The 25,275-nt window shown below is 41.7% G+C and overlaps 2 protein-coding genes across 3 annotated transcripts; one reads left to right on the top strand and one right to left on the bottom strand.

The window, feature by feature from the left end:
• Positions 1-6,366, top strand: CTHRC1 (collagen triple helix repeat containing 1). The gene is given in 5 exon segments (XM_074818934.1): positions 1-166; positions 169-362; positions 3,423-3,644; positions 4,876-5,092; positions 6,224-6,366. Coding segments are annotated over 5 exon segments (942 nt in total).
• Positions 4,384-25,269, bottom strand: SLC25A32 (solute carrier family 25 member 32). 2 transcript variants are annotated; one of them, XM_074814277.1, is made up of 8 exons: positions 25,064-25,269; positions 21,781-21,931; positions 20,622-20,707; positions 19,372-19,532; positions 12,457-12,570; positions 11,750-11,895; positions 9,976-10,113; positions 4,384-4,941 (listed from the first exon to the last, which is right to left on the bottom strand). In XM_074814277.1, exons 1-7 carry the CDS (start codon positions 25,227-25,229, stop codon positions 9,978-9,980), a joined length of 960 nt encoding a protein of 319 aa, XP_074670378.1. In that variant the 5' UTR covers positions 25,230-25,269; the 3' UTR covers positions 4,384-4,941; positions 9,976-9,977. The 2 variants fall into 2 exon arrangements, with proteins under 2 accessions (XP_074670378.1, XP_074670369.1); XM_074814268.1 differs by having other exon boundaries at positions 4,384-10,113.
• Between the last annotated feature and the right edge of the window lie 6 nt (positions 25,270-25,275).

The raw sequence follows: 25,275 nt of genomic DNA, 5'->3' as shown, positions 1-25,275 counted from the left end.
ATGGCTGCGGGGGGGGCGGCTCTGCCTGGACGTTCCCGCTCGGTTACAGGATGGAAATTCCCGGCCTCCCCGGGGAGGGAGCTCGGGCTCCGCGCTCTGAAAGGCTCATTTATCCCCGCGCTGCCGCCCGGACCGGCGGACACGGGCCGCTGCGCCGCAGCCCCCCCCGGCCCCGGCGCCCCCCGGCCCCAGCCCGCGCCATGCGCCGCGCCCCGGCCGCCGCCGCCGCCGGCCGCCCCCCGCTGCCGCTGCCGCCGCTGCTGCTGCTGCTGCTGCTGGCGGCCGCCGCCCCGCCGCCCGCCGGCTCCGAGAGCCCCAAGGGGAAGCAGAAGGCGCTCCGCCAGCGGGAGGTGGTGGACATGGTGAGGGGCCGGGAGCGGGCTGGGGGGCGCCGGGCGGGGGGGTGGCGGGGGCGCCGGGCTGGGGCGGGGGGGCGGCCCGAGGAGCCGCTCGGCTGCGTTTTGATGGCAAAGACTGGGGAAAAAAAGCGGAAAAACGGCGGGTTTTGGAGGAACCTCGCTGCCGCTCCGGGCCGGGCACCGCCGGGCCCGCCGCCGCGTGGGCTCTCCCGGGATGTTTTTAATTACGCCCTGGCCGGGCTGAATCAGGAAAACGCTGAGAAAGGGTTGGGCGGGCTTTGACAGAAACCGCTGGTTTTCGGCGGCCGGGTGCGTGTTTTCGTGCTTTCTCCACAGGGTCAGAGCCTGCGGGGGTGGCGCTTAAAGCCGGCGTAGCCTCCGCGCCCAGCCGTGCCCGCGCCGCGGAACGAGGCATCCCGGCGGGAGGACGGGCAGCAACGCTGAAACCTTCCCAGCCTTGCAACATGAGCAGTAAATGCTGTGTCGCTCCTAAAAGTCTGGTGGATAAATACTAAACTACAGAAAGAGAAGTAAAAGGACTGCTCTCCAGCAGCCGTTAGGTGCTGGGAAAGCTGTGTCCGCACGCTCACTGAACCCCCTTTTCCTCGCAGTGGCATTCCTGCGTTACTGCCTTTGGCACCTGGGGCTGCATACCGCGGCTTGCGATTCCATTGCAACTAGAAACCTGAATGTGCTGGGACTATCCCATCTCAGGGATAGAAGAAAGGAGGGAGATTTTCCAGTGCTTGGAATGTAGAAAGCAGATGTGAAGCTATTTCTGTGAGCTGCTGGACTGTCGTTCACCTCCTATAGAAAATCGGTGGCATGGCCACTTCTTCCACGAGCTGCAGAGAGATCCCCCAAAGGGATGTGCTGGACGTACCATGGGTAGCAAAGCTCCTTCACTTTCACACCACCTCATTACCCTTTCACTTTTACCATGGAAATTGAATTGCGTCAAGAACAAGGAGCCTGCACGCAGGGGGGAGCTTCCGTTTTCTCTTGGAGCGGTATTTTAGGGTCCGCCGTTCCTCTTGCATTGCTCCCCGGTTTTGGGTGCAGCAGAGTGAGCAGCAAAGCGCAGGTACATCCATGGCAGCTGAGCCGGGCACAGCCCGGTTGTACAGACTGCTTCAGCTAAAGCCCTGCCAGGGCAGAGTGAAGGCATGCCCGAGAGGGGCTCCTGCCTTCAGCGGACATTTTAAAAGATGTTTTATACATTTCCAGCTTAAGAAAGCATGAAAAAGACTTGTTTTGGCAAGCGTAGATTAATTTAGTTGGAGCGGAGCCCGAAGCCCAGGTAACTCTTTCGCTCACATCCATTTTTTGGTATGTGCGAGGGCTGAGCCCTCTCTGCCCGATGGAGCTGGCCCGGGCGGCAGCAGTGCCTCTGGGGCAGCCCCGTGGTGCCGTGGCGGGCTGAGCCTCGGTGGGCCTCAGATCTCCGCGATTTCCATGTCCATGGGATTTCTGTGGTGAGTGCCCACATGTAAAACCAGAGTCAAGTAGCTGTTACAAAGAGTCCAATGGAAAATAGCAGCAAAAGCAGATAACCAGTGCTGTGTGGAATACAAGTGTCTCTGCATTGTTCTCATGGTCCTTAGGTTGGTGTGTGCTTCGCCAAGCAGCCTTCTCTCCAGCTTTTTTTAAACACGGCCTTCTTGATTATAATATCTCACTATTTCCACTCCCTTTTGCCAACAGTGTTTTCTTTGGTGAAGGTAGTAAGGGAATGCCAGCATCCATTAGTTGAGCTCTCATTTTACTTCTTACCAGACCTCTTAATATAGTCACTGATTTTATTTATAGAGTGGCTCCAGCCAAGCCTGCATGCCCATGCCCTGTTTCTGCACCAAAGCACAAGAAAAGGAACAACCCCAGAAGACAAAAGTTCACCAGTCTGACAAAGGAGAGAAGGTTTAAAACAAAGGCTGTGGCTTACAGCTCCTGCGGTGCAGATAGCGGCATGGCTTGCAGGAGGTGGAATAGTTGCATGATCGTTTAAAACAAATGAAGAAAAATAGGTGTGAGAAAGGGGATGAGCGGAATATAGTTATCTGTGAGGATCTGGGATGAAGACTGGAGGAAGCCGTCAGTCACCAGATGGGAAAGAGCATTTGAAGTAAAAGCCCTGTGATGGGCAGCCCCCGCAGGTTCCTTCTCACCGGTTGGGTAGTGGCTCCACCAGCACCACACGCGTGTGCTCCCCCCACATCCTGCACTCAGGCCGCTGGGGGGGGGAAGGAGCTCTGGACTGCACAAACCCAATCTCCAAGGAGAGCAAACCCAAATCTCATACGGTATGAGGGCAATGTGTGTTAACATGCAGTTTGGGAGAGCAACATTTGACCTTTCTTACTACTGTGATGTTAGGGAGGACGTTAGCGTGCCATCCGCCCATGTGGGCCTTCCCACCACTGCGAACAGGGATCCTAAGTTCAGGATTTTTCCAGGGTGCAGCTTCCCACGTCCACATCAACACCGACATGCTGTGCACACTCTGGAGTCTGACTTGCGTGGCTTAACTATTGCAACATGATTCTGTCCCAGAGGAGCGGTGAGAGAAGAAAACTGGCATTAACCTCTGCTCTCTATGAAATGCAAAAGTTTCTCTACTTTGAAAAGAAAAAAGGAAAAAATAATAATGAAATCTTATTAGCCAAGACAGTAATGGTGGGTTAGGAGGAAGTAACTATTAACATAACTCTTTTTTTGTTTCTATATTGGAATGTTTTTAATCTTCTGAGGTTTCCCAACAGGTTTTAAACCTTGGACTAGGCCAATTTTTAATTCTCGAATTTATGCATCTTTTGCAAAATAAGACACAAATAATTGGCATCTTAATTTACAGCAAATTCTGCTGGCACTGCTTATCTTTGAAATTTTGTTTTTCCTTTTATTTTTTCCTCTGTGGAGCCATTTTCTTGGTGATCCAGAAATAGCCCATTAGCTTGTGTCACAGCAGGGTTTTTTGTGTTTTGTTGTTGTTTGTTTGTATTTAACTTGGTTAGTCTTGGAGTTAATGGACGGAAGCAGCAAGATCTGTTCTGTTCTGTGTTTCAGTACAACGGCGTGTGCTTGCAAGGCCCCAGTGGTGTTCCTGGACGGGATGGAAACCCGGGAGCCAACGGGATCCCTGGCACACCTGGGATCCCAGGACGGGACGGGCTGAAGGGGGAGAAGGGCGAGTGCATGCGTGAGAGCATCGAGGAGTCCTGGACGCCCAACTTCAAGCAGTGTTCATGGAGTGCTCTTAATTATGGCATCGATCTTGGGAAGATAGCAGTAAGTTAGCTTTGCCTAGGCTGCTGCGCTTCACTGCCACAGCAGGCTCTAGATCTGCCTGTATGAGCTGGGTAGCACCAATTGTACAGGTTTCCTATGGGAGCCTTTTTCTACATGTAAGGGCGAACTTCTCAAAGGTTTAGCTACTTCGGATTCATCTCAGCTGTGTTTCATTTCTGTAACTGTCTTTCAAAAGAATGAGGTGGCTGGTGTAAAAGTACATTTAGAAGACCAGGTCTGTAACTGCAAGGCTGAAAGTCATGCTACCAAAAAAGTACCTGAAATGGTTGTTACCATTTCAGTCCTAAGGAACAGGAGAGATGTACATCTTTAATCTTTTAATTGTACCTGTCTTTATACCTACTGCTTCAAAACGGTTGTTCACTGAAACTCAGTTGCGGGATGCTACTGCAAAAAGGATCAGCATTGTTCAGGGGCAGAATTACCAAGTGTTACCCCAGCTAACTCAAACAGTCTGCCCTCTGCTGCAGCCCTGGGTAGAGAACTTTCAAACACAATGGTGCAGGCGTAGAAGGGAAGAAATACCAGTTCAATCCCAGCTATGAAGCAACACCTAGAATGGTTGGAGTAATTTAAGGGCTATCACTGTGGCTAGAGTGAGAATCAACTTTTTTGAGTTGACATTTCTCACTGCCGTGTACTTGCAGAACTGTCCCTAGCTCCCCCCCCCGCCACTCCACTATGATATCCAGCATTACAAAGACAGCGTAACAACCACTTAAAAATCTGAACATGTTTATTTTTCAGTTGTGGAGCTTTTATTGAGGTTTAAGCTTCTCACAAATCTTGTGATAATTGTTAAATCCAGTATTTCTGGTAACAGAGACAGAAATTGTACTGTCCTCTTATGCAAGGACTTGAGTGTACCTTCCAGACAGCTCATACCCCTTTACATAAACCCCAGAAGGTAACTAGGTTACCAACTTAACAGCAGATATTATCTAAATAAAGTTAAGAATTTCTACAATCCCCCATTACCATCTATGAGATGCTGCTTCTGATTTGCATCTTTGCACTGTATGGTATTTGCCAGCATCTACTTTTTTCTTTTTTTTTTTTTCCCCAGAGGGAAGGGACTGAAGAGAATAGCCAAAATGTTCTGAAATAAATATAAATATATTCCTAAATATGAATATATTTCCCAAATATACAGAAAATAAATAGGTTCAAAACCAGAGGTTGCTACCAAAGCATTTTTGTCTCCTCTTAGGAATGTACATTTACAAAGATGCGCTCAAACAGTGCTCTCCGTGTTCTCTTCAGTGGATCGCTTCGGCTAAAATGCAAAAGCGCCTGTTGTCAGCGCTGGTACTTTACTTTTAATGGAGCAGAATGTGCTGGGCCACTTCCTATTGAAGCTATAATATATTTAGATCAAGGAAGCCCGGAGCTGAATTCTACTATTAATATACACCGAACTTCTTCAGGTATGTATGCTGAGACTATACAAATGGAGATGGAGTAGAAACCAGTAGCAAATCTAGTTACCAAATGCAGAGAGTACAGTCTGCCTTAGAAAGTCAAAAGACACAGAAGAGTGGCCAGCTAACACTTGTTACTCTTCCTCTGCTGTCTCACAGTTGACTTTTGCAATTTAGAGATGGAAAAGATATCTATCCAGATAGTTCTACTGATCTCTGCTACAACATGAATAGAGAGACGTTCTGTGCTGTATTAGCGTATGGAGAAACCACCTTACTGCCAAGTAGACAGGGTCATCCTGGCTTAAAATACTAGTATTTGTGCACTACCTGTGCATAAAATTAGACAGTCCTCCTGGAATTTCTACTGTAATTTCAGGTGGGGCACAAAAGTACCTCCAAAGTGAAATACCTAGGAATATCTAGCTTGAGTTGCTAAGTAAAAGGCAAATTAGTAAAGTCATTCAACGTAAAAGGAGGCAACACTAGGAAAAGGGGACTAACATCGAGTCTATACTTTCTCCATTTTTCTCCCTGTACTATTTCATGACTGCATGAAATCTAACATCTAGAGCTATGATAGGTTTTTTTCACGAATACCCACCCGTCTTTATTAACCCACCTCCAACTAGTGGTGCTAGTGGGGAAAAGCAAAGGGTAACAGAAGTGGAACTTTATATAGCAGCAGTGCTTTAGGAGTGGAAAAGATTACAGGGTGGCAATCACCTTTGCAGGGCTTAGCTGTGGAAGCCGCTACAGCTCTGTCTGTGTCTCCCTTCTCCAGCACTGCTAAAACCATGGCTGGATGGGATTGAAGCCATATCCCAGCTACCAGTTTGTAAATTTGGACATTGAAAAAAGTAGGTATGCCTCCCACTTAGCCATCCTGTGGACTGTGATCTGCTTCAGGTACTGCAAGATGTCAAGAAGCAGCATGGATAAAGGCAGTACATGACTGCAACCTATGTTGGCACACATCTAAGTAATAGTTTTTATTTCTAAATATGGTATCCAGATTAAACTAAATAGCACGAGCTTGCAATGAACTGCTGTTCTTAAGTACTTGCGTCTACCTTCAGTTATGAAATACAAAGTGATTGTGTCTGCTGAGGTAACCTGATTTTTGTCTTTAACCAGTGGAAGGTCTGTGTGAAGGGATCAACGCCGGCTTGGTGGATATTGCCATCTGGGTTGGGACTTGCTCAGATTATCCACGGGGAGACGCTTCTACTGGATGGAATTCAGTCTCCCGAATCATCATTGAAGAACTGCCAAAATAACTTTCTCTCCCTTTTTATAATCTCTCCCTTTTTTAAATTTTGTACAATTTTCTTCAGAATTTATTTCTATAGAGTTGGATGCAAGCATTTGACAGAAAGGAACCAAACTCTTGCACCTGTAGTCTTCGTCTAGCCTTTTTTTGCACATTGCAGAGGCTTTTTATAATAATCATTTTAGAATATAAATATCAAACCCAAGTTCATAAACTTTTTTAATTCCTTGTTTGACATATGAAAATATACCACCATCATTTTAAGAATTAACTGTAACTTTTTGTATCAAATAAATAAAACCTTTAAAAAAAAATTCCAGGCAATTTTATTGATCATCAAACTGTTTAAGGTATTTTACAGGGTGTTATGATACACAATTTTTTTAGAAGACTTCAGAGAAAGTTCTAAGAAAGTAAACTCAGGTCTTGGCTTTAGCCTTCAGAAAACCTATGTAACATTTACTCCTGTAAACCTGACTAGAGAACAGGATGCTCTGCTGTTACAGTCTTAAGTCTCTCAACAAATTCCTGGTGACTTAACTGTGACCTAAACGACGTTAAACCTAAACTGTCCTAAACCTTAACTGTAACCATAAGCGTTAAATACCTCGTCCTGAATAACTAAGCAAAAATAAACTATCTAAGCTCTCCATTCCTCTTTTGCTTCTTGATAGACTGGATTTCAGTATAAACATCTATTATTGGTCTCCACTATTAGCATGCAGATACTAAATAATTTTACAGTTACAAAACTTACTTTCATTGCTCTAATAAAATAATTCTTCTGGATTTAGCCTTTCAGATATGTACACTCACTTTGGTGTTAACTAAAAGCTAGATATATTAAATAGTTTGGAAGATACAGATATATGGCAGGTTGAAATGCCTTGGCTTTCAAAAAGTGTACTGGTAAAGTGAAAGAATGATATCACATCCATTTGACTGCAGCCTCCAGCCTGGACAAGTGACAATACTGATCATGCCAACACAGCGTTAGCTTCAGTGCTTTAAGTATTTTCTTCCAAATGCAACAAGTGATATACTCAAATATTTTTAAAAATTGTAGCCTCTAAAGGAAAACAATAGTCATGTTTATATTACAAAATAAATTTTGCATTAACGAAATAACCCAAGAAATAGCATGTACAACATGCAAAGTCTACACTCTTCCCAGAAATTAAAAGGAAAAAACATTAAATCTGAGATAAGGAATTAATTTCAGTTATTTAGGATTAAATCTCAGCTTTTTTTCAGGTTGTCATACTTTCCCCAGGCATCTCTCAAATTGGTAGCTCTTATCTGTAGCTTTTGTCAAGAATGCCAGAAGAACACACCTGCATCTAGGAAAGCATTCAGGCTTTCCCAACTGCAAGTTTATGTGTGATATTGCTGCAAGCCAGCAAATTATACAGCTGGTATTTTGTCTCAGAAGAACTGTACTGTTTTCATTGGCTTGAACGATGGGTTTTAAGGTATCTGAACACAAACAAGTTACTATGAGCTCAGCTATGGTGTGAATTTACAGCATGTCAGTTAACATACAGTAACTGATTGTGTAGATGTACGTAGCCTGTCTTTGCATTTATCGTAGAGCACAAGTAGGCTGTTCTGGGCCTAGAGCACACTAATCCAGGGTAGTAAGTGCACAACTTTTACTCTTTTCTTATAATTTATTCATGTCTTCACAATATTTTTTGGACCCTGGGTGGGAGTTAACTCAGTATTCCACTAAATTCATTCTGCATACTAGAAAACACAAAACCAAGTAAACACCTTCCAAAGGCAGAAGTGAGTAGCTCTTAGGGATCTATACGGAAATTTGCATCCAGTAAATTTGATCTTCAGCTAAATACACATGGCAACTTTCATAACAAAAACCAAAACCCAAACCATAACGGCCAAATGCCCTTTTCAGATGAGATCATCAACTGTATCAGTAGAGGGGATGGAATCATGCAGGAGAAAGTGTAAATTATTAATGAAGTTAAGTATACACAAAATGTTGTATGTGGCAATAGTATCAACAGAAACAAGCAAGTGGATTGCTGAATTAAGATTCAAAATATTGAGCAGTTTCTGTAGTCTTCCAGATTTTTAATTAAAATTGAAACCAATTCCCTAATTTGTTAAATTTTTAGAAAAACAACTTAGTTCTGCTTTAGGTTAGTCTTCTGTTAAGCAGGAAACTTCTCTAAGTGATTATTCAGGTGTTTTGCTGGGTAGTATTCTCTGCTCCTTACGAAACTTGATTATTTCCCTCTACCCGTTGAATAATCTTAACTAAGGAGGAAATAAGTTAGCAAAGTGATACTTTCTAGATGCTTCTCAATACCTTCTTACTAACAGCAGAAGGCAGATGTTATGGCCAGTAATGTATTTTCTTAAAGAAGAACTAAAAAACCAAAACAAACCCAGATCTCCGACAAGTACATATCCTTGACAGCAATTATTAGTGTGCAAATAAACACAAATTTACTGAGATGTACTGTAGTTTATCACTAAGTTAGCAATCAATATATTCTTATAGTCCTTTCCTTAGACAAAAATCAAAAGACATTAATGGATTGTATTGGCTTTTTTAAAGAAAGTCCTGTACACAATATTTTTTAGACTACTTACAGATTTTTTTTTTTCCCAGAGAATATTATTGAAAATAAGCACGGTCATATTTGTTATTACATTGGTTTGAAAACTGTATCACTGTGGGATTACTGGAAAAAAACCCTCATATTTAAAATGTAAGCCTACTTTCAAATATGCATTTACTTAGTAATATTTGGTCAGATGCATCAGTAATGGAGACAGAATCTCACTCAGAGAGAGAGAGAGAGAGATTGAGAGAGAGAGGGCAGACAGGGAAGAGAGAAAATGAATTAAGTAAGTGGCCAGCAATGCACACAACATACATTTTGGTCTGGTGCTAAAAGCAAGCCAAAACCCACAATGCAAGTCTGTCCTGTATGAGACAAGAACTGGGTTTCATCAGAATGGCAATTATTCAAACCCAAGAATGGACAGCTGTTTTACGAAACAATTTGAGTTTCCAAACTGCACCCCACTGAGGCAGCATTTTTGTGTTGGATGAGCAATGGAATTTAAAGCATTACGTATCCTGAAATCTGACAAATAACACAGAGGTGGATTCAGAATACTTTGCTGTAAACAACTACATACATGCTTTCTTCATGAGACTCAGATAAAGATTTAAGAAAGTTTTGACAGACCCCAGAGTTGCTTTTATATATGAAGTTTTCCACTTCTGTAGGAGTAGAATCTGACCAACTGTTATCTTGAGACTTGTCAAAACAGATTAGTCAGTTATTCCAGGCAAGTCAGGATGTACTGAATTGCTGCACAGCTGCCCTCACCCAGTCACAGTGCTATTATTTCACAGTTGCAGAGACATCTGTTTCAAGCAGACATAGCTGATTGAGACAGGAAGGCAGCAGTGCAGGAACATTCAGCAGAAGAGATGTTGGCAGGGTTTTCCTATCTCCAGGTTCTTTCCTCAAAATACTAGATCATTTCATAGTGTCAAAAAAGACTGCAGAACTAAATCTTTCCCAGATCACATATAAAAAAAGAGGATAGATTCCTTACGAACACAAGCTCCTACCTTTAATGATTTTCTTTTCTAAAATCAAGTAAAAAACCAGACACATTTTCATAAACGACAAAGGTAATACAGCAGGCAGGAGTCACTCTGATCACATTGGGGATAATTCCTTTGTAAAATCCATGAATTCCTTCTTTCCTTTAAAGACACAGAAAAACATTTTGTTTTACTTAATGTCTTTTAAAAGAAATTAGACCTAAACCAAAGCCTGGCATTTTTCTTCCTGCGCTCTCAACTGAGAGAGGTACTTCAGGTTAGGAATAACAGTTTCAGAATAATTTCTTCCTATAGCATTTGAAGAGCCATAATATATATAATCTTAACCCGTCATTTTATCTTCTGAATATACAATGGTATTATGTAGGTCAGTTATTTAGCCTAGGGTTTGGGTGTTTTTTGTGTTGTTTAAGTAGGAGGCAATTTACTACCTTTCTTCATGCCACAAGAACTGGTTAAAGCAACTTAAAATTTCTGCAGCCTGTTCCAAAGAGCATTTACATATTTAATCTCACTGAAGCCAGCAGGGCTGAAAGGCTTGGTGGTTTTGGGTCATGTGACAGCAAGTGAGCTGAGGGTCAACATAACTAAGGAAAGTCAGCACTTTTTTTCAGAGAATTAAAGCACCTCCTTCAGAATTTTGATTCAACTGGCCAGTAAATGAGAATCTAACTTCTCCAAATTTGAATCAGAGTATTCATGTTAAAATGTTTCAAAGACTTTTAATCTCAGCTCCCTGTTTTCCAGCTTCATAGAGGCCTAGGACACCTGGAGCAATGAGTACAGTTAACACAGGTTCTGGAAAGTGCTTGGGTATGGTTTACATTACCCTCCCTGGGGCTCTAGGTTGCATTTGTTTCATAATGAGTACAGTAGTGGCCCCAGAATGGCTGTATACATTCACACTTTATCATAACTAATAAGTCTTCCTATAGACTGCAGCACTGAAGGGCACAGTGCTGAGACATCAGAGCTATTTTCGCTTTGAACTGGCTTCAGTCAAAATGGTTGTACTGCCTCTGAGCCAGGGGTGGTCCTGGAACCACACAGCCTTATTCACTCCTTCAGGTGGCACCTCTTAATACCCCAGGAGTTAGCTGACTCCCTTCACGTCTCTCTAGCAATACGCTGCAACCCAGAAATGTTGTCCAAAGCAAGAATATCGCTTGCATACTGCAAAGGTGGCCAACCTTAGTAACTACAGAGTTCTGTGTGAAAACACTCACATGCCCCGTGGAGCTGAGGGAAGAGGGTTTGTGAGAAGATATGCATAGGTGTGAGGTATCAGTTCTCTAAAGGTCCTACAGGAAGCTAGGACTAGACTACAAATGCAGTCAGGCCTCAGGGTAGTCCAGGGACATCAGTATAAACAGCTCTGGCTAGCTCACTTCCTCCTGCCAGCAATCTGGATTAGCCACAACTCCCAGCAGCACAACACTCCTGTTGTATGTGATAATCTAAAGCAGTTCAAGTGAGACTTCATTGTTTAAGAGCCCCAGAACAGCCAACTCAATGTTGTTTTTTTAACCTGCAAGTGGAATTTGCTGGAGAAGAGAGAAGGGAGACACAATAAACAGAAGCCTGCAGGCTAGCATTGACCCTCTCCCATCTCCTCATTTGTCCTTAGATTATTGCTCTTAGTGGCTTTGTACAGCTAACATTTTGCTTGCTCTGAGCTTTACTGGTTCTGCAAGTCAGCATGGAAGCCAGTAAACGTAGTTCTGATTCTGTAAGACTAAATTTCCAAGACATAAGCTTTCAATTCTGCATGCCTTACCTCCATGTCCTGTGGATCACATCAAACACACCCGAATATGTATTATGCTGATCCTGAAGACGAGCTCGCACAACTTGATAGGGATATGTTGCTGACACAGCGAATATTTTGGATACAGCTGCCATCATTATGTATTCCACGGTGTTCTAAAAGCAATAAAAATTGCCAGGCTTGCCTTAGGTATGGTTTAAATTAGCCAATTTCCAAAAATCTCATTGGATTTTTAAATGCTGAACTAAACAATACTCTAGATTTTTATCCCCTTCTAATATACACATCTAAAAAAATGGCAACATTTACCATATACAGTGCTACAAGTAATTAATTGTAAAACGTGTGTTGTGCCTTCTTATTCCTATCAAGCAAAACACTTCTTCCAAAAATAACTACCTTTGCCCAACTTGCACCTGACCAGTTCTCTGTGCAAGTGGTTAAGACCGCCACCTATGGTTTCATAAAGTAAGACAAAAAATCACTCCTCCCTCTAAAATTCTCAAAACACTTGCCAAAATAAGAAGTTGGTACAGGAAAACAGCGCTAACCAGCTACTTGTCCCTAAGAAGTGAAAAAGCATTATTTCCTTCTATATATTCTTCCAATTAATGTATCGATACTTTGTACATTTTGCTGTTCTATGACCTAGACAAATGGAATAAATTTTCACTTATTCACGTGCCACAACACATTTTTATTGCCAAGAATCGTACCAATTTTGTATCTGATACTCTGTTTCTATACTTGTTATATCTCAGTTTCAAATCCTCATATGCCATGAACTGAAGTGCTCCATGCGAAGTTCCAAACAGACCAGGCACAAATCCCTAAAAAAAAGGAATAAACCAAAGTTAAATGGAAATGCACAAAAACTCTACAACTTGACAGAGCTCAGCTTACACACATATGTATGTCTGCCATTACTTTACAAATTATGACTGCACAACTGTCGCTGTGCAGTAGGACTCAAAGCTGATTCTGGGTTGGTGTTCTTCATGACAGGCATCACACAGAAGTGTAATAAATGTTACTTTTCTCCAAATGACATACAGGCTAAAGACACCAAATGAGTGAGCAAGATAAAAACCAAGTGGCCTAGGGACTCCACTTCATAAAGCACAAGCACAGGTCTTAAAAAGCTGGTAACATGGATCAGGATTGTAAGAATACCAACCAAGCTGCAGTCTTGCAAATGTGCTGCTCAGTGCCTGCCCCTTACCAGGGACTGGCACTAAGCTGTTTAGTTCCCACCTGAGACTGGTAAGGCAATGACAGAAGCTGGCGTCTCAGTGCAGAGGGCCATCAAGAGTAGAGGTACAAAAAAATTCTTGTGATCAAGTCCTGGAGATAGATATGTAGGTGTGCACATGTGTGTGTGTATACATAAATGTGTATCTATGATGTATATACATTTCTATATAAAAAACGTGTGTGTAGAATCATAGAATCATTTAGGTTGGAAACGACCTTTAAGATTATCAAGTCCACCCATTAACCCAACACTGCAAGTCCACCACTACACCATGTCCCTAACCACCATGTCTACACGTCTTTTAAATACCTCCAGGGGTGGCAACTCAAACACTTCCCTAGGCAGCCTGTTCCAATGCTTGACAACTCTTTTGGTGAAGAAATTTTTCCTAATATCCAATCTAAACATCCCCTGGTGCAATCTGAGGCTGTTTCTTCTTGTCCTATCATTCGTTACTTGGGAGAAGAGACTGACACCCACCTCACTACAACCTCCTTTCACATAGCTGTAGAGAGCAATAAGGTCTCCCCTGAGCCTTTTCTCCAGGCTAAAGAACCCCAGTTCCCTTAGCTGCTCCTCATAGGTCTTGTTCTCTAGACCATCCACCAGCTTCATGACCCTTCTCTGGACATGCTCTAGCACCTCAATGTCTTTCACAGACAGACTTGCACTGTGGACAGTTGAAGGGCACAGGTGGAAAGCTAACTCATACAAGGACTTATGGATGATTTATATTAAAGAAATATATTTAAGATTTGGATCAGTTTGAGTGCATTCCTCATCCTGCTCAGAGGTGACTAAAGGTGTAACAAAACAGCCTGGGAAATGTTCCCCACTTCTAAGAGGCAGTAATGCACAGCAAGAGTATAACATGAAAATATACAGAAACCTCTTCTTTCAAAAAAGTCGAAATGGAGGCGGAAAAGTGGTATTTTCTGACTGTCTCTACAAGAAAGAGAAGGCAGGAGTTTCCTCAGGAGCAGGACTAGCTCAGTTGAAAATGAGCTGACAGCCGCATGGGTTCTGAGAAGCACTAATTCTCTTTTTGAAGAGTTGGCCACTTACACTGGAAAAATACAAATAAATGGGGAATTAATCATCTTGGCCAGAATTACTTAAGGGAGCCAAAAGCTGGCTGAAAACTGTTGCAAAGACACAAATATAATGGAGTAAACGATCAAAATATGGGTAAAAGGACACAAAGAACCAAAACTTTCCCCAAAATAGTATTTGGGGCCCTCACTCCAAAAAGGACATTGAATTACTCGAGCGTGTCCAGAGAAGGGCAACGAAGCTGGTGAAGGGTCTGGAGCACATGTCATATGAGGAGCGGCTGAGGGAACTGGGGTTGTTTAGTCTGGAGAAGAGGAGGCTGAGGGGAGACCTCATCGCCCTCTACAGCTACCTGAAAGGAGGTTGCAGAGAGCTGGGGATGAGTCTCTTTAACCAAGTAATGAGTGATAAGACAAGAGGTAATGGCCTCAAGTTGTGCCAGGGAAGGTTTAGACTGGATATTAGGAAGCATTTCTTTACAGAACAGGTTGTTAGGCGTTGGAATGGGCTGCCCAGGGAGCTGGTGGAGTCCCCATCCCTGGAGGTGTTCAAGAGTCGGGTCAACATAGCACTGAGGGATATGGTGTAGTTGGGATCTGTCAGTGCTAGGTTAACGGTTGGACTAGATGATCTTCAAGGTCCTTTCCAACCTAGATGATTCTGTGATTCAGTATTAAGACGAAATCAGATGTCCAGAATGTTGAATAAAGCCTTATTAATATACTACTAAGAGCCCAAAGAAGGAGAAGGAAAAGAGAAGAGATCCTTCTGGTAGGAGTCCACTGGAATAGTGTAACAGGACAAAATGATAAGTTACTTCATAACCTCTTAACTTGCAGGAAAAAAAATAACTAAAACAACAGCAGGCATAAAAATTGCACAGAGCTTCTACCACTGCAGAGATTAGCTCTCTGCATGCTACAGGTTTCTTAAGTTTACGATATTACAGCCATTCAGAAAGTGATTTTTAGGATCTTTTTGATAAATGAGGATGAATTTCTTTTCACAGTAGAAAATAACAGTCATGAACTAATCATCAGTGACCACGAACTGATGAAATGCATTAAGGGCTAGCTAAAGCCCCAGAAAAAACACTTTTCCAAAAGAAAACAAGTGAAGTTAAACAAAACATCTGCATTTTGTCAACTGCGAGCATAATCACAGAATTTTGTGAAGTTTGAAGCCAAAGGTCCACAACAGAAGGAAAGGGACAACTTTTTAGTTTTCAGAAACCCTGGATCAGAGAAGAAAATTAACCAGTAATATAAAAACAGAAGAGGAGGAACAGAGCAAAAACCAAAATTATTGAAAAATATAAAAGAAAGAATTATCTGGGTCAGCAGAACAAGGAACAGTATGAAATTTAAGTATAGCGAGCAGGGAAAATCTTGAAAAACATTTGCCCATTATTAGACAGTAAGACCATTAAAAGAAGTAATTACTCTCTACTTGAAGAGAGTTAGAATGATGTATTTATATCATAGGAGAATGAGATAATATTTTCCTCACCAACAAAAGAATGTTAAAAAACATTACAGAGTGCTAAACTCCTAAATTTAAGCCAGCTGATTTGGATAACTTGCACTCAAGAGTCCTAAAGCATCTACTGATGATACTTGCTAAATAAGTACCAGCATACTCTTAAATCTTGTGCTGATGAGGAAAACTTCCAAAGACTAAAGGACTTTTAATGTTGGGCCAATATTAAAAAATGCAAGGAGGGAGTGAAGCAACTGTCGGACAATGCGCCTCAGTAAAGTAAGAGCTGACCCAGGCTTCTATTGATCATACAAAACAATGTGTTCTTATGGAAAAATGTTTCAAAGCAAAACCCATTTCTTCACAGTAAGGAAATATCTTGGCTGGGGAAGTTTTTGAAAGATATTCCTACTCCATTTTCTTATTCTTACAATTTTACACAAAAATCTTTCTTGCCACAAAATCTGATAGAATTTGATACTTTTTTTTCATCTATAATATGACTGTGAAGATCAATTTAAAAATGGTTTCACTTTATGTACTTCTTGTTGTTTTTTACTTTAATATTCAACACATATCTTTAGAAGATTTTTGCCCTGAGGGCTTGACAATGGTTGCTCAAAGAAGTCCTGTTTGAATTCTCTTTTGGAGGATTAGAGCAATAGACAGAATTAAATACATCATTAGAACTTTAAATGGCAAAGCATATAATTCTGAACAGTAGACAGTGGGAAGAAAGTTGTATTTTAAAGTTGGCTTAAACAGCTGTAAGTGCCAAAGATCCAGGACAAGAGAAAAATGTCCCTTTGGTTAGTGTTTCAAAGGTCACCCATTATAATGAAAAGGAACATAGGCAAATGTATACAATGGAAAGCATATGCTTCTCAGTAAAGAAGGGAACAAGGTTCACTTGGTGATGTGGTACTCACATCACTGCCCGAAGCGTTTGAGTGCTCACACCAGACCAGCCTCTGCTGTATGTTTTGAAAGAATGCAGCAGATTCCTCCTGTAATCTGTTCAGTGTTGTCTTCATTTGGGTTCTCAGTGGGCCAAAGACCACTAGTATCAGAGTGCCTTACTCTGACAACTTGTGCAGAAAGACCCTGGAAGCATACCATTATCTCCCTATGCATCCCGATTCCTTCATGGTGAAAAATGATACCATCTTTTATATGAAAGTCACTTACACTTCTGTCTCTCTGTAGAACCTGGGACTAAAGTTAAGATCAAGATGGCCAATTCTCAGTGGATTTTGCTATATACAAGTACAAAGACATAGAAAGTCACTTAGCTTACAAGCTTCACATTTGCAAGAAGGAAAATTTCATAAGCAAAAGCATAGCAAAATAAAGAGAGCTAAGTACCTTTATCCTCAGAGTACAGAATCTTGCCTACCAAAGGTGAAATGGCAATACAGGTGTCCAATGTATCTAGTTCACTTGCTAACGAGCACACATTACCGCTAGGATTTTTTAGTTGTTATTGTTAGCTTACTGCATTATTATTCTCAGTCCTGATGACTATATTTTCCTTTAATCTCATTAAATTTTCTGCAATTCCTGTTTATTTTACTGTTGTCTATTAAGCATTGCTCTATGTGTAACTGCTGCTTCTACATCGTCACATTTCATCAGAATGAAACTGAAAATACAAATACAGAAGCATGGAGGCCAGCAAGAATGTTAGTTGCATTCTTGATTGATGTTTTAGTAGTCAGTCACTGTAGACTAGATATCAGTTTCCTGAGAACTCGGAGGTATTTTGTGTTTTTCTAAAAGTGCCAACTCCTACAATCTTACGATTATTTTACAATGTTTGGTCTCTCCCGCCTTATGCTTGAAAAGAACCATACAGCACTGTTAACGTGGAGATGTTTGCACAACATTCAACTTCATGGAAAAGTAATTTTTAGAGGTCAGATCTCCAGCAGATCTATAGGCATGTTCAAATCACATAAGGTTAAGTTGTTTTTTCCCTCAGCCTGGTGTGCACCAGAGCAGCTCTGTCCCCAGTCATCTGGAGGATGGAGGCCAAAGGACAAAGTCTAATGGATGGAAGGTGGGAAAGATCACTGACTAGATGATTACTGGGATAATCAGTGAAAGAAAGGCTCCTGTCTTTTCAGAACCAGGTCAAGTTCAAGAAGAACAAGTTATTGAAGAACCCAGTTCATAGTTTAATGAATGAACAATACTCAACAGAACTAATAAAGACAGCTTTGATCCCTGCTAGAAAGATCGATGCATCCTGACATTACCAGTCTTATGCCCTAAAGGACTGAAGGGAATTGCTCAGACCAGTAACAGCATCTTGTGCAGCAGAGAGCAAGATACAGAATTGCTTGGACAGAAATACCATTCTTTAGAAGACTAATGTCAAATTAACCAGAAAGAAACTACTTCCAGATTCTATTTCCAACTTGTGGTATTGTCCAAGATCCCCTTATTTGCTATAGGGAACTCTAACTGAAATTAAGATTATGAGGAAAAAGAAGACATTTGTATGCACTACAGCTCCTGCAACTCAGGGCAGTTAACAAAACTTCAGCTGTCAAATTTCAAATAAAGCAAGAAAGAGGAAAAAATGAAAAGTCCCCCAAAACCAGAAAATGGAGGAAGGCTAAAGTATGGACAAGACAAAGAGCCACCTGATGTCAAATGAAAGTTGCTCGGTGTGGATAGTTATGTAGGTCACTCAGTACCTATCTAGGTCACCTCTGCAGATTTAAGCAAGTAATTTGCTCTTTCAAAGGAATTACCTGGTTTAGCTCCCCACTTGCATATTAACACTACAAAGAAATGTGTAGTAGCAAAGGCAACACATGCTACATGCATGAATAATCTGACAAGTAACTCAATGAAAGGACATCTTAAACCCTAACAGATGCAAGAAATTAGAATTTATCTACACAGAACAGAGCAGACATCCAGGCATGAAAATCAGAAATCCTGACAATTTCAATTTAGGAATAAGTAAGGTGCCTTGTTCCTGATTTGGAATTCAGCATTCATCGGTATGTGGCATACTAGTCTTTCAGCATAGGAAGGATTATAATTTTCACTGCAAATAAGTTAATGTTCAGTAATCAGGACAATTCCTAGGCAATAGTGTTCTTGTTCTATAGCATTACTTGCAGGAGAAGAGCCAGACTGAACTAAAACGGGTTTCTTCACACCTTCCAGGCACTGATGAATGCATCTTGATGTCATAGCCTGAAGGAAGGAGGAGGCAAAAAGTCCAAATCCAGTTGCCATCTGTTTCCCTAAATTAAAGGCAATAAAAAGCCCGCACATACACAAGACCATATTTAGACGTCTGCAAATTTTATAGATCTAGAGATGACAGATTACAGACCTCAATAACTAGAGGGCAAATGAGCAGTTGTGAAACCGTCCATTCTGGAAGAAAAAATTAGCAACTACTTTAGTCATATGTTATGTTCCACAAGATGTCAGAAAGACAGAGATAAGGGATGAAATGGAAGAAAGCACTAACAGCAAGACAAATTACGCTACTACTGTCTTCCTTATCCAAATTCTAATTATAGGAAGACTCCAAAAAACTAAAAAGCAGCTTGCAGTTTACTCTCATTTCAGCATTATCGCCATAAAGTTTACACTCTATTCTTCAGTGATTTCCTGCATTTCAACAGTATAATAGCTTTTCTTCTGATTAAGACTTTTTGCTGCAGTTCTTTGGTGGGAAAGAAGACTCACAGAATAAAAGTAGCTGAGCCAATAGAAAAAATTACTTGGCATTCCTTTAGTAGATGAGCGTTTACAAGTCTCGCCATGCTACTGTGTGGTGCCAGCCAATCCTGGAAATTTTCTTAAATTATATTACCTTATATAAGCCACGTATGCCCTCTGTCTTGTATATCTTTACAAGAGCATCAAACATTCCTCTGTATTGCCGCTTTGATGGATCAACACCAGCATTATATTGTAGCACAAGCCGTGTCTTCGTTACCCATATTGGGTTTGTAATACAGAGAGTCATGGCTCCTGAGAACAAATGGAAGTTAGACTGATTGTTACACCAGCTCTAAAGCTTGTCCCAGTTTGTTCAGTCCAATGTAACACAGCCTTCTACAATAACAAAACTACTTATCCTACAAGAGTACTCATATTACTTAAAACAGGCAAAGTTTATGCCCACCATTGTTCCCTCTCTCTGCCTTCAAAGCTCACCATCAAGTTCAACCTACTCCTGCTGGGGGTACTTCTGTAGAGCATACAGCTTTTTGTATATTCCTGGTACATCCCCTTTTTTGCCTCACCTTTCCACAGTCAGCAGTGTAATCTGTACTAGCTAGGAAACGTAAGTAATTTCTTAACGTACTCCTGATTATCTGAGTTATTATTTGGATATACAATTGTTCAAAATTTAATGGACACCTCAGTCATGAGAAATTTGCTTAGTCATGTTGACAGGTTAATAGAAGCAAACTGTTACAGCTTTGTAGGTTATTGAAAATACCGTTGTAAAATAACTCGTTACTATTTTTCACACCAAACAATATTCCTTATATTTCAACATTAAATGAATGCTCCAACAGCCTAATAAAAAGTCTTCTCAATTGCCTAGAATGAATACCACGTAGAAGCATGTACAAGAACAACATGCATTAGAAACAACATATTAAAAAAACTTTAGTTTCTAGAAAACTTGGACCATAGATAAAGATTTTGAATGACCAATTCACTTAGTCTATTAACTTCAACAGGCCTTCTCTTTTCCAGGTCTAAGTGTTAAACATTTAATGAGTTAACAAGCTGACAGCAGAAGATTTATATAGTTATACTTTGAGACTTAATATAGTACTAAATATGGAAAACACTCATACGCAATGAAAACAAGGTCAAAAGGTATTTTGACAACTGCTATTTCTGACCAAAACTGAAAAGACCACAGTGATCCATCTATTCATCTCAGACATCATTAATTTATTTACAGACAATAAATGATTGCATTTGGACTTGAACACTTACACTTGCCACCTGTAAGAAAAAGCAGCACTGACACACAAAGGCAGGGAGCAACATATGGAAAGGGGAGAAGCAAACATTAATCTTCCCTGCATTTAAACTCACCAGCCTCTGCAGCTGACACGAGGTGTTCGGTTGCACTGAGACTTTCCAGCTTTCCTTCTTTCTTGTAAGCTTTGATGGCATTGTAACTGGAAAATGTGAAATATATTTTGGTAAAGGTGAAAAAAACCTGACATTACTAAAAAAATCCCAAAACAACAAAACACCTCACTTAATGGAAAACATTAGGTGGTACGTAGCCTTTGAAAACAGATAGCTAAGCAATCTTTGCTGATTAATTGATCTCTGTGCAGTTAGCTCTTCAAAGTGCACTAAGGTAATACGTATTTAAAATCATAAAGCATTACTGTCAGTATCAGTGGGACCGCATCTTGAAACAGCTACCGGATCTCAAGAATTAACCTCCAAAAGAAACCGATTAGATAGCCCCCTTTTTATTGAGAGCTACAGTGACAGGTATCTATCTTCTAGCTCAGAAATATACTGAGCTTTCTTCTCTTGATCTAGTTTCCAGTCGTTGGTGGATTGAGAAACTGTCAACAGGACCTGAACCGTCATTAGGAACCTATAGCAAAGCTTGAGGACAGAAGTACAACAGAGCCTAGACAACTGACAAGTGAGGCTTCCATAGGAATACCAACTAACTATTCCTTTAAGTATTTGAATTAATAGGGATCAGCAGTAAATCAGGTCAGTTACACAGCTAATAATGTAGAAAAGATTGAGTATTAAAAAACTGGCTTTATAAGCAAAGCCCATCAATTCACAAAAACAATGAAAGAATGGACTGTCATTAAAATGATTAAAAATCAGTTAAACATTTAGCTTTAGTAGAAAACTTTATCATGTTCTCTAATTCTTAACACATCAGTTTAGGTTTTTATTTTTTGTGAGGTTTTAAGCACAGTGTACTGGCACTTTTAGAGGATTCTTCATGAATTATGTCACCATCTCTCAAGTTCCTTAGTATTTTCACAGCAACAAGGGAATGCACTGTACCTGACAAAGTAACAGGTCTCTGACTCAAGCTGCTTAAATTCTGAAACAGCAAACCATAATAAAGGATAACAGACCTGGACTTACTAGAAGAATCACAAGTTTATAAGCCACTTAGCACATTTTTATACTCTACAAAGAACATGCAGCGTATATCTGAACATGACATTGCACAGGATATGACATATTTTACAGGTCTACTTACAAGAAAAAGTAAAGTCCCCAGGAAGCCCCTGCTCCCAACATGTTTGGAGTTACCCCTTGATATAAGCCTCGGAGTCCTTCATGCTTCCAGACAGTGGTCATACAGTGGAGTATCCCATTGTATTTTGGCCTCAGCTCCAATCCATCGCTTACTATGAAAGAAATAAATTATGCTTCCTGAAATGTTTCTTAGTATAAAGTTCAGCTGCGTGAAAGCCACCACAGAAGTACACAGCCTCCAAAGCAAGCTGCAAATGATCATGAAACCTAACTGATCAGCTGTGTTTTAGAAGCATTCTTTTAAAAGCATGCAAGAGTTGGTGTTTATAGCTTCCTAAGTCTAGAGTTAAAGAACTTAAAAAAAAAAAGGAAAAAAAAATAATTTTTAAGCTCTGCAAGAATCAAGTTCCCATCAATCTGACAAGGCTAAATAAATGCACATTTTGGTCACCAGCAGCTTTGAATTAAAGTTTTTTGTCTCTTTTTAGCACCCCAGCAATTTTGCATCATATTTCAAGTTGATACATGTGGGGTCTTTGACGACATGTTTCTATAAGGAGTTCAGACAAGCCCCAAATAACAACTCTTATATTCAATCTTCCTCTTTAAAATGTTCTATAAAGACCTGAATATTTCTAATAGGTCATGTCTTATTGACCCCAAAGTCAGCTTTTACCAGAACACTCAAAGGAATTTTCAATGAAAATAACCCATGTTCTGCTTCTATCATCACTGAATGGATTTGCAGGAAAACACCTAATGCATACACTTCCCCTATCCAATAACCAAACAGCTGGTTGTTCAAATATTAAGAATTTATCAGTCAGAAAGATAAAAAACATGCAAGTTTTTGTTTGACAGACTTTATTTAGAACACAGATGTTCACACAACCTACAGTGGTAACTACTATTGCTCCTACCATAACCACAGCAGCAAGAAAGCAAGTTGATTACTGATGGCGTGTAATAACGGCACATGGTGAAATGACAAGAGGTTAACAGACACAAGCTGGAACAGAGGGAATTCTGACCAAAACTTTTTCTCCATCAGTGGTCAAATACTGGAACAAGTTGCCTGAAGAGGCATCTTTGGAGCTACTCCAAACTCTAGCAGACAAGACTCAGCAAACTGATCTAACCTTTTCTGAGTAGGGGATGAACTCCACATATCTCTTCTGATCGAAATTACTCTATGATGCCAACATGGCAGCAACTTTCATTCTTAATACAGAAGGTGAGATTGCAATTTTACTGAAAATTAACCCCAAAGTTTTACAGTCAGCATAGTTTTTGTGTGCCCATCAAGATCAATCCTGGTAATCATGAATTTCTAATGTTTTCTGTTCAGTGCCACATCTATTATTCATTCTCCTTTGAACTTTGTGTGTAGTACTGTACATTGTGACAAGACTTCATGACTAAAGATAAATGCTTTTTCTGAGCACATTGTGACAAGGCCTCAACACCTTGACAATCACACAAAACTAGAACACAAATTAAATGCCTCTTTTCTCCCTCCTGAATGAGCACTACTAGACCTTTCCCAAAGACCTTTCTGAATTTTTTTACCATGCTGCCATTAGGTCAGCTTTATAAACACATTAAACAACGTGGGAAATCAGAAACACGAATGCAAGTCTTGATGCTGTGGAGAATCTTCACAACACTGATTTCTGATACCAGCTCTTACTTCCTGGTTGAAGACAAAACATAGGCATCGTTATTTTCAATCCAAACAAGCATGTGAAAGTGACCTCCAGAGATCACCTAATCTAATTCCCTGCTCAAAACAGATCTAACTAGATCAGGTTACTCAGGGACATGACTAGTGGGTTCCTGAATGTTTCCAAGGCTGAAGAGATTACAGTCTCTCTGGGTAACCTCTTCCAGTATTCGAACACTCTTACAGTAATAATCCTTTTTCCTAATAAGTGACTGGAATTGTCCATGTTCCTGTTTGTGCCTGTTCCCTGTTGCCCTACAACTATTCACCTCCAAGAAGAATCTGTCGTCACCTTCTCTGTGTCCACCAATCACACAGTCATAGACTGTAATAATACCTCCCCTCAGCCTTCCCTTTGTGAGGCAGAATCGATCCTGTTCTGTCAGCCTGTCCTCCCATGTCATGTGCTCCAGCCCCTTCACCAGTTTGGTGGCCTCCACTGGAATCACACCAGTATGCCAATGTCTTCCTTGTACTGGTGAGCCCCAAACTAGACACAGTACTTCAGATGTAGTCTTACAAGTGCGAAATAGAGAGAAATGAGCACTTCTGCTAACTACTCTCTTTATAATACAGCTCAGGATGTGCCCACACTAGGATGTGCAGGAAATTGTTTAAATCTAACTTCGTAAAAAGTCTCATTTGGAGATGTAATGCTTTAAATTTTGAAAACTTCTCTGTGATAGTTCACTATTTGTTTTTGAGATCTTAAAACCCCATGTATCCCTTTAAGGTAATCCAAAGATACAGCAAAATTATCATATTCTCTTTTATAGAGTTTGAAACAAAGGGCAACATGTTTCTCATATTAACAGCAAAATCAAGAGGGAGAAGCTAATGTGTTTCCCTGCAGAAAAACAAACAAGAGTTTTCTGCAAAACAATATCCCTACTGTTAATAACCAACATTACCATAAAATAGTTATGCTTTGTGTTGAAAATCTTTGGCATAAAGGTGAACTCTGAACACGGTCTTGAGACAACTCGCCTGCTAAAAACCGACAATCTTGAGGTATCCTACGGCACTAGTGGTCATGAAAGAGAGGAAAAAACCTGGTCAGGTCTCTACCTGCCTGGAAAGACACTCAGCATATTTTATAGTCCCTAGAAACGACAGAAAGATTAAGCTTTGGAAAGAAGCAGAAACCGTCCCTTTCGGCCTACGGCCCGTTGATTCCAAGCCGTGGGGCTGCGCTGCCAGCGCCCGTTGTCCTGTAGCCGCCCAGGCTCAGGCAAAAGCCTGCAGGCTCAGCCGCTGGGCTTCCCTCCAGAACCGGCCGGTGGTCACCGGCCCAGAAGCGGCCAGCTCCGTGAGGTCTGAGGCGTTTCGCACACAGCCAGGGTTGTCTCTGCAGGGGAGCCGGGCCCGGGGCCCTTCCCTGCCGGCACGCCCACCGCCGCAGCAGGTGCCCCGGCCCCGCGGGGGCAGCCCCACCCCCGGCCGCTGGGAGCCACGACAGCCCCCGCTGGCGGCACCGCGGCCTTGTGGCGCAGGGCCCGCAGCCTCCCCGGCTCGGCCCGGCGCGGCGCGGAATGGGGGGGAGCGGCCGGTACGGCCTCACCTGCGAAGCGGATCTTGACCAGGTCCAGCGGGTGCAGCACGAGGGTGGAGACGACGCCGCCGCTGAGCCCCGCCGCCAGGTTCTCCAGCTGCACGTGGCTGAGGAGGGACCGCACGGGCGGCGGTGCCGCCGCCTCCACGGCGCACGCGGGGCCCTGGGCGCTCATCGGCGGCAGCGGCGCGCGGGCAGGGGCGGGGCGGGGCGGGGCGGGG

The sequence above is a fragment of the Strix aluco genome, chromosome 1, assembly GCF_031877795.1.
Source record: "Strix aluco isolate bStrAlu1 chromosome 1, bStrAlu1.hap1, whole genome shotgun sequence".
Classification (NCBI taxonomy): Eukaryota; Metazoa; Chordata; class Aves; order Strigiformes; family Strigidae; genus Strix; species Strix aluco.
This window is presented reverse-complemented; position numbering and strand designations above follow the sequence as displayed.